Source organism: Musca domestica, unplaced genomic scaffold (genome assembly GCF_030504385.1).
Source record: "Musca domestica strain aabys unplaced genomic scaffold, Musca_domestica.polishedcontigs.V.1.1 121, whole genome shotgun sequence".
Taxonomy (NCBI): Eukaryota; Metazoa; Arthropoda; class Insecta; order Diptera; family Muscidae; genus Musca; species Musca domestica.
The window spans coordinates 302,501-318,964 of record NW_026712156.1 but is presented as its reverse complement, the minus strand read 5'-3'; the positions used below and the strand labels follow the sequence as shown (position 1 = coordinate 318,964).

The following is a 16,464-nucleotide window of genomic DNA, read 5'->3' as shown; positions in this document are numbered from 1 at the left end:
TTTTTAAAATATTTTCCATTAATTAGTCCCATACATACCTTTGCCAAATCCATGGATATCGGTGCGAAAATTATCCTTGCCCTTTTGGCCATCAACCAATTGGCCCAGGCCATCGACATAGCGATCACCCTGTTCGGTGCCATCATAGGTTTTGTCCGACAAATCGACTTCCATGCCGCGTTGAACGCCCTTGGGTATGCTATAGGAAACAATGCCCTCTGCAAAAAAAAAAAAAAAAAACGAAAGAAGAAACACAAATTAATTACAATGTAAATTACAATACTTAAGATATAAATATTCATGGCTTAAAATTTAAATTTATACAAGAGGAAATGAAGCTCCTCCACCTCCTCCTGATTCAATAATTCTCAATGGCATTGAAAGGAAGTTTTAATTTTTTCCCCCGTTGCCTTTGATTCTTCTTGCCGCTAGGCCTTAGAATTGCATTGAGTGTTGGTAATTTGAGACTTGGCTAATTTGAACATATGTTCTATGACATTCAAATTTATCCATTACGTTCGGTCTCGCTGTCACACAAAGAGACAAAGACAAATGACAAACAGAGGGACGACAATAATTTTAATTTTTTTTTTTTTTTTTTTTGAAACTCAAAGTTCGTTGAAGTTTTGAATAATTTCTCGTAATTCTAAACAATTCAATCCCTTTTTTATAGTTTTTTTTTTTGCTTTAATTTAGTACATCCTTAGTTTCAATTTTGTTTTTGTTGTTGTGGTCTCACATTACCAAAAAAAGTGCCCGCCACTGCTGCCTCTGCTGGGGCTCTTAGTCATTTCACTTTGAACCCTCAGGGGAAATGGCAGACAAATAAATTTTTTGTTAGTTTAAGGGGTTCCATGTTAAGTGAGAAACATGAGCTGCTGCTGATGTTAATATATTTCAAAGTCATTTTGAAAATTTAATTTCAATTAAACTTTATTTGAAATGAAATACCCCCAAAAACAGGAGAGAAAATGGATGATTCACTTTTTTTCATTTATTTATTTTATTTATCTAATTTTTTTTTTTTTTTTTTTGAGGAAAATATTTTAAATTTACAAAATACTTATACGAAAAATTCTATGTAAAATGGCAAAATTCATAAATTAATTTCTGGGAAATCGGGAGTATTTGCCAATTCTAAAAATCTATCATTTATTTTATTTTTTATCAAAACTTTAAAAAAAATATTTCATTTTTTGATTTTTCCAAATTTTTCGGTACTTAAAAAAAATTGAAGCTGATCTTCAGATAGAGTTTTGTGACACAAAACAGAGGAGAACCCAAGGTCTAATTTAAATTTTAAACTATGTGGGGTGAGATGAAAAACCTGCAAACCAAATTCTGGGACCTCTTCTGTCCCAGAATTTCTCAATCCCTTAAAATCTAAAACTTAGGTTGAATTTCGTCCTTCCAGACAGTGACAATTATGCCTTAACGTCTGGTACCTCATCTCGATTTGTCGATCACCTCAAGCAAGCGCTTCGCCGGGAATGGGCCAAAAAACCGCAGAGCAACAAAGGTGACCAATTCGAACAAATCTGAACTTATTTTTAAATTTGAAGCTATTTCCGACACTTTTTGCTGTCATTCAACAAAATTTAAAATAGAAATAAATAAAAATAACTTTGTTGCAGTTTTTTTTTTCTATCTCGCCCTGCAAGTGTCATTTTCAAGAAGAAATAGGAAAAAAATCGGCAATTTAATCAGAGCAATTCTAAAAATTTAACATTCCGGGACCTCTTCTGTCCCAGAATCTCTCAATCCCTCCAAATCGAAAACTTGGTCTAAATATTTAGGTTGAATTTCGTCCTTGCAGACAGTGACAATTACGCCTTATCGTCTGGCACCTCATCTCGATTTGTCGAAAAAAAATACCGCAGAGCAACATTCGAGCAGCGTGTGACGTTTTCATTGGCAGTTAGGCCATATTGCGCCAAAGGTGACCAATTCGAACAAATCTGAACTAATTTTAAAATTTGAAGCTATTTCCGACACTTTTTGCTGTCATCCAGCAAAATTTACAAAAAAAAAAAAATAAATAAAAATTATGGCGTTTGACTTTGGTTCAGTTTTTTTATCTCGTCCTGTAAGTGTAATTTTCTAGAAAAAATAGGGAAAAATCTACGATTTAATCAGAGCAATTCTAAAAATTTTACTTTCTGAGAACTCTGAATCCCTCAAAATCGAAAACTTGGCCCAAATATTTAGGTTGAATTGCGTCCTTGCAGACAGTGACAATTGCGCCTTATCTTCTGTCACCTAAGCGCATGTTTCCCCTTACAGGACACTCCATCCAGGAAGGTCAATCAACTTTTTTCTCCTACCCGATGAAAATAAAGCCTGAAATTAATTATTCCTCAATTAAGTGCAATTTGTGTCGACATGTGTTCCAAAACGAGGAGAACCAAACAAAACCCTATGCCATGGCATGCGTCATTAGTGAAAAAAAAATCACCACGAGCCGTCTAATTTTCCTTATAATTGCCACTGGTCATGGCTGAAAACATTACAGCAAACAAATATTTTTGAACAAGTCGGAGGTTGAAGGAGAAAAACTACAACAACAACAGTAGCAATAATTATAAATAATTAAGCCACAGAACAACGACAAATCTACAACTAAATATCGTACCAAAAAGAAAAAAAAAACAAAAACAAAAAAGGACAAACTAAAAAAGTAAATGGCCACAGGATATTCAATAACAAATGACAACAAACTACAATTACCGGGCCATGTTATCTCCCTCTCTCCCTCCCTTTCTCTCTCTCTCTCTCTCTGGAAAAATTAATGAACAGATGCTTGATTTGTTGGACATACAAACGTTGTTTGACAGACTATGGCCAACAACTATATAATAACGGTAATTATACATACACCAACAACAATATCACATGGGCGATATGACTCCTAAACAATTATCCGAAATAGGCGGACCTCCTATTTTGTGTGTGGCCATAATTGTCATTTGTAGTTTGTAGGAGACCCCCCCCACACCACAACTTTCTTCCCACCACATACTTTTAATTATAATATTTGAAAAAAAAACAACAACAAACAACAACAAAAATATTTAAACATTTTTAACAACCAAAGCTTTTCTACGATGCACGTATTTCGTGACTCCTGTCTTCTTTTACTTCGTATTTTTTTTTCAGGTAATATATTGCGTGCAGACATTAAATCAGACAACCCAACTGCCACCAATGTCGTTTTGAAAAGATCCATCAAACTCCCACCCAGTCATATCATACCATACCATCCCACCGTTCATCCGTCATGCATGTGCTAAGCTTCAACTAAGCATTTTGTTGCGGCTATAAAACTAAATGGCGCCATATTATAATGCTTTGCATGCAATTGTCCTGGGAGCTATTTGCATATGCGAGAGGAAGGGGGACCTACTCCACAGACCAGAATATTTAAAATCAGAAGGTCTTCTTATAGAAGACCTGGAAGAATAGAAGGTTCTCTCATAGAAGATCAGAAGATCTTCTCATAGAAGACCAGAAGGTCTTCTAATAGAAGACCAGAAGGTCTTCTCATAGAAGACCAGAAGGTCTTCTAACAGAAGACCAGAAGGTCTTCTAATAGAAAACCAGAAGGTCTCCTCATAGAAACCAGAAGGTCTTCTCATATGGCTCTTCTCATTATGGCTCTTCTCATTATGGCTCTTCTTATAGAAGAGCAGAAGCTCTTCTTTTAGAGGAGCAGAAGCTCTTCCTCTAGAAGAGCAGAAGCACTTCTCATAGAAGAGCAGAAGCACTTCTCATAGAAGAGCAGAAGCTCTTTTCATAGATGAGCAGAAGCACTTCTCATAGAAGAGCAGAAGCACTTCTCATAGAAGAGCAGAAGCACTTCTCATAGAAGACCAGAAGGTCTTCTCATAGAAGACCAGAAGGTCTTCGTATAGAAGGCCAGACGGTCTTCTCATAGAAGACCAGAAGGTCTTCTCATAGAAGACCAGAAGGTCTTCTCACAGAAGACCAGAAGGTTTTCTCATAGAAGACCAGAAGGTCTTCTCATAGAAGACAAGAAGGCCATCTCACAGAAGAGCAGAAGCTCTTCTCACAGAGGAGCAGAAGCTCTTCTCACAGAAGAGCAGAAGCTCTTCTCACAGAAGAGCAGATGCTCTTCTCACAGAAGAGCAGAAGCTCTTCTCACAGAAGAGCAGAAGCTCTTCTCACAGAAGAGCAGAAGCTCTTCTCACAGAAGAGCAGAAGCTCTTCTCACAGAAGAGCAGAAGCTCTTCTCACAGAAGAGCAGAAGGACTTCTCATAGAAGACCTGTAGGTCTTCTTTATAAAAGACCTGAAGGTCTTCTTTATAGATGACCAGAAGGTCTGCTCATAGAAGTCCAGAAGGTCTTCTAATGGAAGGTCTTCTCATAGAAGACCAGAAGGTCTTCTCATAGAAGATTTGGAGGTCTTCTCATAGAAGACCTGGATGTCTTCTCATAGAAGACCTGGAGGTCTTCTCATAGAAGACCTGGAGGTCTTCTCATAGAAGGCCTGGAGGTCTTCTCATAGAAGGCCTGGAGGTCTTCTCATAGAAGGCCTATGGGTCTTCTCATAGAAGGCCTATGGGTCTTTTCATAGATAGCCTATGGGTCTTCTCATAGAAGGCCTATGGGTCTTCTCATAGGGGTCTTCTCATAGAAGGCCTATGGGTCTTCTCATAGAAGGCCTGGAGGTCTCCTTTATAGAAGACCTGGAGGTCTTCTTATAGAAGACCTGAAGGTTTTTTTTAAAGAGGACCTGAAGGTCGCCTTTATAGAAGACCGAAGGTCTTCTTATAGAATACCTACAAGTCTTCCTATAGACGACCTGAAGGTTTTCTTGAAGGTGTTCTTTTTAGAAAATACTGTATGCTATTCTATCTTTGTCCACAAATCAAATCCTTGAAACCTAACGCAGCTTTTCTTTTGTAATTTGTCCCACTTTTGGTCACTTCCAAGACTCCAGGCACAACACCTGGTAATTAATCTCTCTCTCTCTCTCTCTCTCTCTCTCAATTAAAGTTATCCCATTTCCAACAATGTCATCTAACTTCCAAAAGGTTTCACAGAAATTCCCATTGATTTACCATTTTCTATTTTATTCATTTTTATTATTCATTAAATTATAAACCATAATTGTTTACCACACACACACTCACACACACTTGCAGTGTCACACCCACACAGCCACACTCTTACACGGCAACTGACAAACTTTGTGTAAAATTATCTACTACAATTACATGAGAGATATCAAATTAATGATAATAACAATAATGATAGTAGCTGTTATTTGTTGCTGTTGTTGTCCTGATGATAAAACCACAAGAGAGCTTGGCTGTCATTTGTATGATGTTATTTGTGAATGGGGGGGGGACAAACCGACTGTCATATGTGTACAAATACATCTATGGAAATGTCATACGATTTGGTTAATGATGTCAAAATAATTACAAACAAATAATTGCTACTATCAAACTTCCATCGAGGAGATGGACAGACAGAGAGAGTGAGAGAGTGAGTATCCACAAAAAGGACATCACCATCATCATTGTCAGCAGCAGCAGTAGGAGATGTATTAATAATGTATGCAGATGTTTGTGTTAGTGACAAATCCAAACTACATTAGTAAATTACAAAGTAATTACTGAGAGAGAGAGAGAGAGGGAGAGACTGGCAGAGAGGCGGAGAAAACTTGTAATGAAAAGAAAAATTGTTTAAAACAAAAAATTGAATATAATAACAGCAATTAGGAAAATTATGTGGTAGGAAATTTTATTAGAAAATTAAAAAACGAAAACAACTATACCAGCTTTGACATAAATATAAATTTTAAAATGTCGTACAGTGGAAGAAATCGATATATGTGAAGGGGGACATGAGGAGATGTTGTTGTATGATTTTAAGTTTTTAAATATTTCCAAAAAAATTAAATAAATAAATAAATAAAATAAAATAAATATAAAATTTTCTGAATATTTTAAGAATAATTTTTTAGCCGTGGATTTTTTTAAAAACTTCTGTAGGGCTAGCAGAATTGTAATTGTGGACGTTTTAATTTATTTTTATAATTTTCCCTCAGGTCTTCTTTATGAATATGATTTTTCTGCAGGACAAACGTGAGCTTTAAAAAGCGTTTTGAAAGGAAAGACGTGATTTTTCATTCATGTGGTTTTATAAATATTTTTTAAGGACTATCTAAGACTGGATTAATTTTGAATAAATTTCAAGAAAAAGCAGAATCTTCATCGGGGACTTTCGAGTAATTTTGGTTGTCGTAGATTTTTTCTATAAATAACTTGTGATAGTAGGATATACAATCAAATACTCGCTGAGTTTAAAAGAAAATATTTCTAAAAAAATAATTGGGAATTTTTAGAAAAGATTTCCCCCAGGAAAATAGTGGACTTCTTAAGAAATATTTTTAAGAAAAATTTCCCCTAGGATAATCGTAAATTTTTAAGATTTTTTTTAATAAACAGGATAATCGTGTATTTTTAAGATTTTTTTTTGAGAAACAATATAATCGTGTATTTTTAAGAAATATTTTTAAGGAACATTTCCCCCAGGATAATTTTGAATTTTTAAGAAATATTTTTAAGGAAAAATTCCCTAAGGATAATCGTGGATTTTTAAAAAATAGGGTAATCGTGGATTCTTAAGACATATTTTCAAGGAACATTTCCCCCAGGATAATCGTGGATTTTTAAGAAATATATTTAAGGAAAATTTCCCACAGGATAATCATGGATTTTTAAGAAATACTTTTAAGGAAAATTTCCCCCAGGATTATCGTGGATTTTTAAGAAATATTTTTAAGGAACATTTCTCTCAGCATAACCGTGGATTTTTAAGAAACAGAATAATCGAGGATTTTTAAGGAACATTTCCCCCAGGATAATCGTGGATTTTTAAGAAATAGAATAATCGAGGATTTTTAAGAAAAAAATTTAAGGAAAATTTCCCCTAGGATGATCGTGGATTTTTAAGAAATATTTTAAAGGAAAATTTCCCTAAGGATAATCGTGGATTTTTAAAAAATAGGGTAATCGTGGATTCTTAAGACATATTTTCAAGGAACATTTCCCCCAGGATAATCGTGGATTTTTAAGGAACATTTCCCCCAGAATAATCGAGGATTTTTAAGAAATATTTTTAAGGAACATTTCCCACAGGATAATCGTGGATTTTTAAGAAATACTTTTAAGGAAAATTTCCCCCAGGATAATCGTAGATTTTTAAGAAATATTTTAAAGGAGCATTTCCTCAAGGATAATCGTGGCTTTTTAAAGAACTTTTCCCCGAGGATAATCGTGGATTTTCAAGAAATATTTTTAAGGAGCATTTTCCCCAAGATAATAGTAGATTTTTAAGAAATATTTTTAAGATGCATTTCCCCCAGGATAATCGTGGATTTTTAAGAAATGTTTTTAAGGAGCATTTCCCCCAGGATAATCGTGGATTTTTAAGAAATGTTTTTAAGGAGCATTTCCCCAGGATAATCGATAATCGATTAAGATAATTACAGAATACTTTTTTTTCAAAAATATGAATATTTTCTGAATATGTTTTCCAGAATAATGTCGATTTTTGTAAATATTTCTTTGAGATAATTTGTTAGGCATATATTTTTCAATGATAATTGTGGATTTTTATAACTATGTTTTCCAGGACAAGCTATGCTTTTGTTGACATTTTTTTGTTGATGAAAATATTGAATTTTTAGATATAAAGTACTCTTTGAGAACTAAACGTACAAAAAAGGTCTAAAACAATTTTTTACAAGGACTTAGCATTGTATTTTTTTTTTTGAGAGAATTATTTTTTTCAAGGCCTATCTGAACTTTAATGGAGGGTTTTTTTCAAGGATCTCGATTCTAAAAGAGCCTGAATAGATTTTTAAGAATATTTCCACAAGGTTTCCATTCTGAAATTTGAAAAATATTTTCTTTATTGACTTTAAGGCTTAAAATCTTGCATTTGTTCAAATTATATTCTCGTTGGATTTTTAGAGGTTTTACAATTATTTTTTTCCAAGGCCTTTCGGACCTTTATCCAAGCTTTAAGGACACTCTGAGCTTCATCAATCAGCCTATATATTGCGGAATATTACAATTATTAATTCGAACCTTAATACGAAAAATTTAACATAATTTTCTTTAAGGACACTCCGAGCTTCAATGCTGGATTTAAAGTAAAATTATCAAAAAAAAAAAAAATCCAAAGCTTGAATTTAGGGCTATTTTTTAAGATTTTTTTTAATTATTTTCTAAGAATTTTGATATCTTTCAGATTTTTTATCCCGTACTTTTTTTAATTTTAATTCATTGACAATTAAAACTTAATTTTAAAATGTCAAAGAATGTTTATTCATGGACTTCAAGCCAACAGGTTCTAGTTTTTTTTTTTTTTTAATTCATATATTTTGCGGAATATTAAAATTATTAATTCGACCCTTAATACGAAAAATTTAATATTATTTTCTTTAAGTACACTCTGAGTTTCAATACTGGATTTTAAACACATTTTTCAAAAAGTTGCCACGTTTTTATATAGGAGCATTTTTTATAATTTTTTTATTTTTTTTTTTATTTTTTATTTATTTTTTATTTTATATCTGATCTTTTATCTAAAATTTTTCAAAACTTTAATTTGGGTGTATTTTTGTAAAATTTTTTTTTAAATTTTTTTCTAAGGACTTTAGTAACTCAAATTAAATTATTTATTTGAATGCCTGCAATTTCCTCCCAACTTTTTTTCGCTCAATGTTCTTTTCAAAAATTTCCAAACAAACATTTCAAAATCCACAATAATTTGTCAGCTATTTAGCTTTGTGTTTGTGTGAGTGTGTACTGATAGCTTGTAAAACCAATGAATTTAAAACATTTTCTCGGCAACAAAACACATATATCCTTTTAGGCTTTATTATTCAGTGTGTCACCAGAATAAATTTATATCCTGGTATGTAAATGTGCATGTATGTGCGTTTGTGTGTGTGGCTCGTTACCACCTATTTGTGTATTTCGCTGTTATTTGGGGGCGTATAATATAATTGTGTTATTGTTGGTGTTGTCATTGTCATTGTTGTTGTTGTTGCTGCTGGTATTGTTGGTGGCATTTTTAAAGGATTTATTATTAGTTTTTCATTTACATGTAAATGGTGGCATACATTGGCATAAATGTTAGAGTATGGTTTGTAAACAAACAGAAGCATCATCTCGATGTGTTTGTGTGTGTGTGACACACACACACACACAGCCAGAGAGACAGAGAGACAGACAAAGAAGCAAATCCATGTAATTGTCATTATATGGGGTTTTGGTGTGTGTGTGTGGCTATATGTGTGTGTGTTTGCACACTAATACCCAGTGTTTAATGAGCAAATGTATGGCGTGGCTATGTTTGGTTGCCTGTAACATAATTATCGTAATTACATGCGTGTTTCATTGTTGTTTTTGTTGTTGCTATTATTTTCAAAATATCCTTGTTGTATTGTTTTGAAAACAATACCAATTGTTTGTGAACAAAAAAGAGGGGCGTTAAATCACGACATATACATATAGAGACATACCAAAAAAAAAATATTAAGTCTAGATAAAACAATCAATTAAGCTACATACAGGGTGAGATGAAAAAAAACTGCAAAAAAGCCAAAAGCCACAATTTTTAAATTTTTTTTATTATTTTTATTTTTTGAATAAAAATAAAAATGTCGGAAATAGCATCAAATTTTAGAATAAGTTTAGATTTGTTCGAATTGGTCACCTTTGGCACGAATTATGGCCTTCAAACAGCAAATGAAACTGTCACACGCTGCCCGAATGTTGCTCTGCAGTATTTTGGCCCATTCCCGAAGAAGCGCTTGCTTAAGGTGATCGACGCTTTGGTATTTTTTAGTGCAAACCTTGCTTTCCAAAATACTCCAGACATGATTGGTATCCGGAGATTTTGGTAGCCATGCGCTGGGGCGCTGGAAATGAAGCGAGGAACCTCATTTTGTAACCATTCTTGGGTAGCGCGTGCTGAGTGCGAATGGTGAGGTGCTAAGTCCTGTTGGAATGTCCAAGGTCTGCGGCCAATATGTTTGCATACCCAAGGCTTTAATACACCCTCCAGAATATTTTCGCGATAATATTCGCGATTTTTTCCAAATTTAAAAAAAAAAATTCTGAAAAATTCACTTCTTTAATTTAAATTTTTACCCAGCAAAATGTTGGTGTGACCAAGGCTTTAATACACCCTCCAGAATATTTTCGCGATAATATTCGCGATTTTTTCTAAATTTTGAAAAAAAAAAATCTGAAAAATTCACTTCTTTAATTTAAATTTTTACCCAGCAAAAGTGGATATTTGGAATATTTTTTGAGAATGAAAAAAATCGTTTTTATACCCTCCACCATAGTACGGAGGGTATATTAAGTTTGTCATTCCGTTTGTAACACCTCGAAATATACATTTTAGACCCCACAAAGTATAGATATATTCTTGATCAGCATAAAATTCTATGTCGATTTAGCGAGGTCCGTCCGTCTGTGGAAATCATTCTAGCTTCCGAACGAAATAAAGTAGATAGATAAAATTTTACTCAAATGTATATTTTGTGTGCAGGACTTTCGGTATTAAAAATGGGACATGTACCTCCACGTCTTGGTATAGCCCCCATGGAACGGTACCTCCCGATAATCGGTATTTTGATGATTTTAACGAGATTATTCACCCGAATTGTTTCAAATTTGGTATTTGAAGTTCGCAATGAATACTAAAGCCTAAGACAGAAAATTGTCTGTGCAGGTCAACGTCTTCGTATGGCCCCCATATAAGGGTACCTCCCGATATTCGGTATTTTTATGATTTTAGCGACATTATTCACCGGAATTGTTTAAAATTTGGTATTTAAAGTGCGTAATGGGTACTACAGCCTGTGACGGAAAATTATCTATGCAGGTCCAGGTCTTCGTATAGGCCCCATGTAAGGGTCCCTCCCGATATTCGGTGTTTTTATGATTTTAGCGATATTATTCACAGGAATTGTTTCAAATTTGGTATTTGAAGTTCGCAATGAATACTAAAGCCTAAGACAGAAAATTGTCTGTGCAGGTCAACGTCTTCGCATAGCCCCCATATAAGGGTACCTCCCGATATTCGGTATTTTGATGATTTTAGCGACATTATTCACCCAAATTGTTTCAAATTTGGTATTTAAAGTGCGTAATGAATACTAAAGCCTAAGACAGAAAATTGTCTATGCAGGTCCAGGTCTTCGTATAGGCTCCATACACCAGTACCTGCCTATATTCGGCATTTTGACAAGTTTAAGTACAATAACCACCGAAATTGTTTGAAATGTCGTATTTGAAATTCGAAATGGATACTACAGCGTGCCCAAGACATTAGTCACCCTCCAGCGATAATATTCGCGATTTTTTCCAAATTTAAAAAAAAAAAAAAAAAATTCTGAAAAATTCACTTTTTTAATTAAAATTTTTTTCCCAACAAAAGCGGATATTCGGAAAATTTTTGTTTTTTATTTTTTTAGTTTCCAAGAATGTTGAAAAAATCGTTTTTATATCCTCCACCATAGTATGGAAGGTATATTAAGTTTGTCATTCCGTTTGTAACACCTCGAAGTATACATTTAAGACCCCAAAAAGTATATATATATTCTTGATAAGCATTAAATTCTATGTCGATTTAGCGATGTCCGTCCGTCTGTCCGTCTATCCCTCTATCCGTCTGTAGAAACCATTCTAGCTTCCGAACGAAATGAAGTAGGTAGATAAAATTTTACTCAAATGTATATTATGTGGGCAGGACTTTTGGTATTGAAAATGGGCCATGTAGGTCCACGTTTTGCTATAGCCCCCATATAACCGTACCTCCCGATATTCGGTATTTTGATGATTTTAGCGACATTATTCACCAGAATTGTTTCAAATTTCGAATTCGAAGTTTGTTATGGGTACTACAGCCTATGCCTAAAAATTTTGTATGCACGGGAAAGTCTTCGCATAGCCTCCATATAACCGTACCTCCCGATATTCGGTATTTTGGTGAATTTGGCGACATTATTCACCAAAATTGTTTCAAATTTCGTATTCGAAGTTGGTAATGGGTACTACAGCCTATGCCTAAAAATTTTGTATGCACGTCTAAGTCTTCGTATAGCCCCCATATAACGATACCGGTAAACATTTTGTATGCACGTCTAAGTCTTCGTATAGCCCCCATATAACGGTACCTCCCGATATTCGGTATTTTGATGATTTTAGCGACATTATTTACGGGAATTGTTTCAAATTTCGTGTTCGAAGTTTGTAATGGATACTACAGCCTATGCCTAAAAATTTTGTATGCACGGCTAAGTCTTCGTATAGCCCCCATATAACGGTACCCCCCGATATTCGGTATTTTGATGATTTTAGCGACATTATTCACCCGAATTGTTTCAAATATCGCATTTGAAGTTCGTAGTAGGTACTATAGCCTATGACAGAAAATTGTATGTGCAAGACCACGTTATGGTATAGCCCCCATGGTACCTTCCTATATTCGGTATTTTGTTGATTTAAGCTACATTATTCAACGATTGTTTTTTTTAAGTTTCGCATTTGAATATTGTAATCCACATCGTCGTATAGACCTTAATATAACGGCTACATTCGATATTTTTAAGATTTCAACAGAATTTTTAACGGATATTATTATTATTTATTTATTTATTTTTTTTTTTTTGAAATTTCTAAATTCGTTCCAACTGGTGGAGGGTATTCAAAGTTCGGCCTGGTCGAACTTACAGCTTTTTTACGTGTTTTATTTAGTTAGGTTAAACTCGAACAAAACAAAATCCTAATTACACAAAAAATTCGAATTTTGAAACACCGTGCGCGTTCTGAGAATTGGATAAAATTTGCGAAATAAATCAAGGTGCATTTTTGGATAAATAATTTTTTAAGATAAAAATATATATTTTTTTAAAATTTATTAGAAACAAAAATATATTTTTTTAAATTTTTTAGAAAAAAAATATATATTTTTTTTAAATTTTTTAGAAAAAAAATATTTTTTTTTAAATTTTTTAGAAAAAAAAATTCTTTTTAAATTTTTTAGAAAAAAAATTCTTTTTAAATTTTTTAGAAAAAAATATAATTTTTTAATTTTTTTAGAAAAAAAAAATATATTTTTTTTTAAATTTTTTATAAAAAAATATTTCTTTTATTTTTTTTAGAAAAAAATTTTTTTTAAATTTTTTAGAAAAAAATATTTTTTTTTAATTTTTAGAAAAAATTATTTTTTTTTAATTTTTTTTTTTAATATTTTGTTAAAAAACTTAATTAAAAAAAAAATAATTTAAAAAAAAAATTTTACATATTGTATGTTTTACTCCTAAACATTGCAATATTTTGACTTATTTTTTTATTTATTTAGTTTAATTTCAAAAAAAAATATATAAAACTCTTTTGGTATCCCTAAATCTTGGGCTTTGCAACCCAACTAATCCCGCTAAGTCTTTGCTTTACAGACTTTGGACCTCCATTTAGTGAAACTCCATTCTGACTAATTCAACTCCCTAAAACCTGGGAACATCACCATTAAATTACACTCTTTCATTAACTTTTGTGTTCATATTTTTATTTCTTTGATAAAATTCTTAATATCCCAAAAATTTTTATTTCCATTTCATAAAAATGGTAAACAAACCCTCTCCACTCCCCCTTTCTCACCCCTCCACGCATTCCCTGGCTAATGGGTTGCCAGACCTGTTTTATTTTTTTATTGTCCTCATACAGTCTGTCTAATGTCACTTTTGTTCAACCCGCTTCTTCCCCATCACCCCACCATAATAAAAATAAAACATTATAAGTCTTTATATGTCCTTTTTTTGGCAAGGACATAAGTAATAACTACCCTGGCGAGGAAGAAGAAGAAGAAGAAATAAAACAAAAAAGCCATAACAATGAGCAACCAGAATACCTTAACATTGTTTTCCATTTAGTAGCGGAGCGACGAGAAAAAAAATTATGGAGCTACATGTGATGTGTATTCCAACATTTTTAATATGCATACTTTCCAAAGGGACATACACATATTGCGCATAATTTGATGGTGAAATGCAAAGGGAGTTAAGTGAGAATTTTTTAAAAAGGAAAAAAATATTTTCGGAAAAAATTAAAATTTTGTAAAAATTTCTACAGAAATGGGTCCTTATAAATTGAGGTAATCAATATGACTTAAGTTGATTTGTAACGAAAATTATTTTTTGAAAAAACCTAAAACTTCTAGGAAAATGGCTCAATTTTAATCAAGGACAAAATTAGGACTAAATTTAATTTGTCACAAATGCGACTTAATCCATTTGTCGTTTCAAGGGCAGGTCTTTTATTTTGAGGTAACAGTGTGCCATGAAAATATTTACACATTGCTACTAACTTCAATGATTGATTATATTCCACTAGAAAAGGATAGATCATTATCTCATGGAAAAGAGACATTTTTCCATTAGACCACTGTCTACCATGAAATATGTGCGGAATAAAAAAATCTGATATTTTTGGTTATAAAATTTTTTTAAATATATTATTTGACCTATATTTTTGTATTTCTTAGGCTTTTCAGACATGTGACTTAACCCATTTGTTCTTCACGAAAATATTTTTTTGAAATAATTCGGAGCAATTTCTAAAAATTCTAGAGAAATGGGCCAATTATTTCTTAAGGGCAACAACAGGACTAAAGTGAATTTGTCAGAAATGCGACTTAACCAATTTGTCGTTTCAAGGACAGGTATTTTTTTTTCTCAAGGAACAGTGTGCAATAAAAATATATTCACAGCCTCCAGTCTCAAAGATTGATTCCATTTCTACAAGAAATGGTTAATTTTTGAAGCCATAGAAAAAGGGGCATTTTTGAATAGACCACAGTCTACCATGAAAGTATTTGCACAATATTTTTAAGCACGAATATCCATCTAAATTAGCGCAAAATAAAAAATATGATTTTTTTTTGTAATAATATTTTTTCAGAAATATTATTTGACCTATTTCTTTATTCCTGGGGATTTCAGATATGTGACTTAACCCATTTGTTCTCCATGAAAATATTTTTTTAAATATTTCAAAGTAATTTCTAAAACTTCTAGACCAATTTGTATTAAGGGCAAGGACAGGACTAAAGTTAATTTGTCACAAATGTGAGTTAACCCAATTGTCGATTCAAGGGCAGATATTTTCTTCTTAAGGAACAGTGTGCCATGCCAGTCTCAAATATTGATTCTATTTCTACAGGAAAATATAGATCTTTGAAGTCATGGAAAAAGGAGAATTTTTGAATAGACCACAGTCTACCATAAAAGTATTTGCACAATATTTATATATTAAGCACGAATATCCATCTAAATTAGCACAAAATAAAAAATATATTATTTTTGGTTTTAATAATTTTTTTTTAGATATATTATTTGACCTATATTTTTCCTGACGCTTTTCAAAAATGTGACTTAACTCATTTGTTCCCTATGAAATATTTTCTTGAAATAATTCAGAGTAATTTTTAAAGCTTCTTCTAGAGAAATGGGCTAATTTTTATTAAAGGCTACGACAGGACTAATGTTAATTTCTGACAAATGTGATTTAACCCATTTATCGTTTCAAGGGCAAGTATTTTTCTTAAGGAACAGTGTGCCATGAAAATATTTACACATAGCTGCTAGATTCAGAGAAAAATTCTATTTCTACAGGAATGGGTCGGGTGGAAAAATGGACATTTTTGATCATTTGACCACAGTCTACCATAAAAGTATTTGCATATCCATCTTTATAAGAGAACAGAAAATAACAACTGGTATTTTTTCTTACGCCAATTTTTTAGAAATATTTGACTCATTTTTTAATACCAGTAGTCGGATTCTCCAACCCATTATATGTTTTGATTATATATTTTTTATTTATTTTATTGTCATGCAAAATAGTCAGGCTTAATCCCATTATTGTTGCTTTTATAAAAACAACGTTTGTTTATTAGTGGAGAAATATGGTATTTTTTACCAGGGGTGTAAGAAAATCCCACTACAGGTCTGAAGCAGGATTCTGGACTTATTTTCTTTAAAAAATGTTTCCCATTTCACATTTCTTTTCTTCTGTAAAAATTTTTATTTCACTTTTTTACAGAAAAAAATTGAAGCGTAGGTAGGCTCGCTTTATTTAAACTTTAAATTTAATTTATTTATTTTTAATTTAATAATTCAAAATTTTTATTTTAAAAAAATTTTTCAAATAATGCACAGTCATTTTTTTTCTTTTTTTGCAAACTCATACAATATTTGTAAATATTTTCTCGACAAACTGTATCCAAAAAAAAATTGCCCAAAAACCCCACATATGCTGTAATATTTGCCGGTGTTATATGGCCCTTTCATATTTGTGACATTAGGCACGTTTTACAACATCATAAAATTATTACGATTATTTGCTTGC

At 32.3% G+C, this 16,464-nt stretch overlaps 1 protein-coding gene across 2 annotated transcripts in view; it reads right to left on the bottom strand.

Moving 5' to 3' along the window:
- LOC101900124 (discoidin domain-containing receptor 2) overlaps positions 1-16,464 on the bottom strand; it is a 140,308-nt gene that overhangs the window by 33,546 nt on the left and 90,298 nt on the right. For both annotated transcript variants that reach the window (XM_059118340.1, XM_059118341.1), the window contains exon 6: positions 39-218. In XM_059118340.1, the coding sequence (XP_058974323.1) occupies positions 39-218 (180 nt within the window). The remainder of the gene's footprint in view (positions 1-38; positions 219-16,464) is intronic.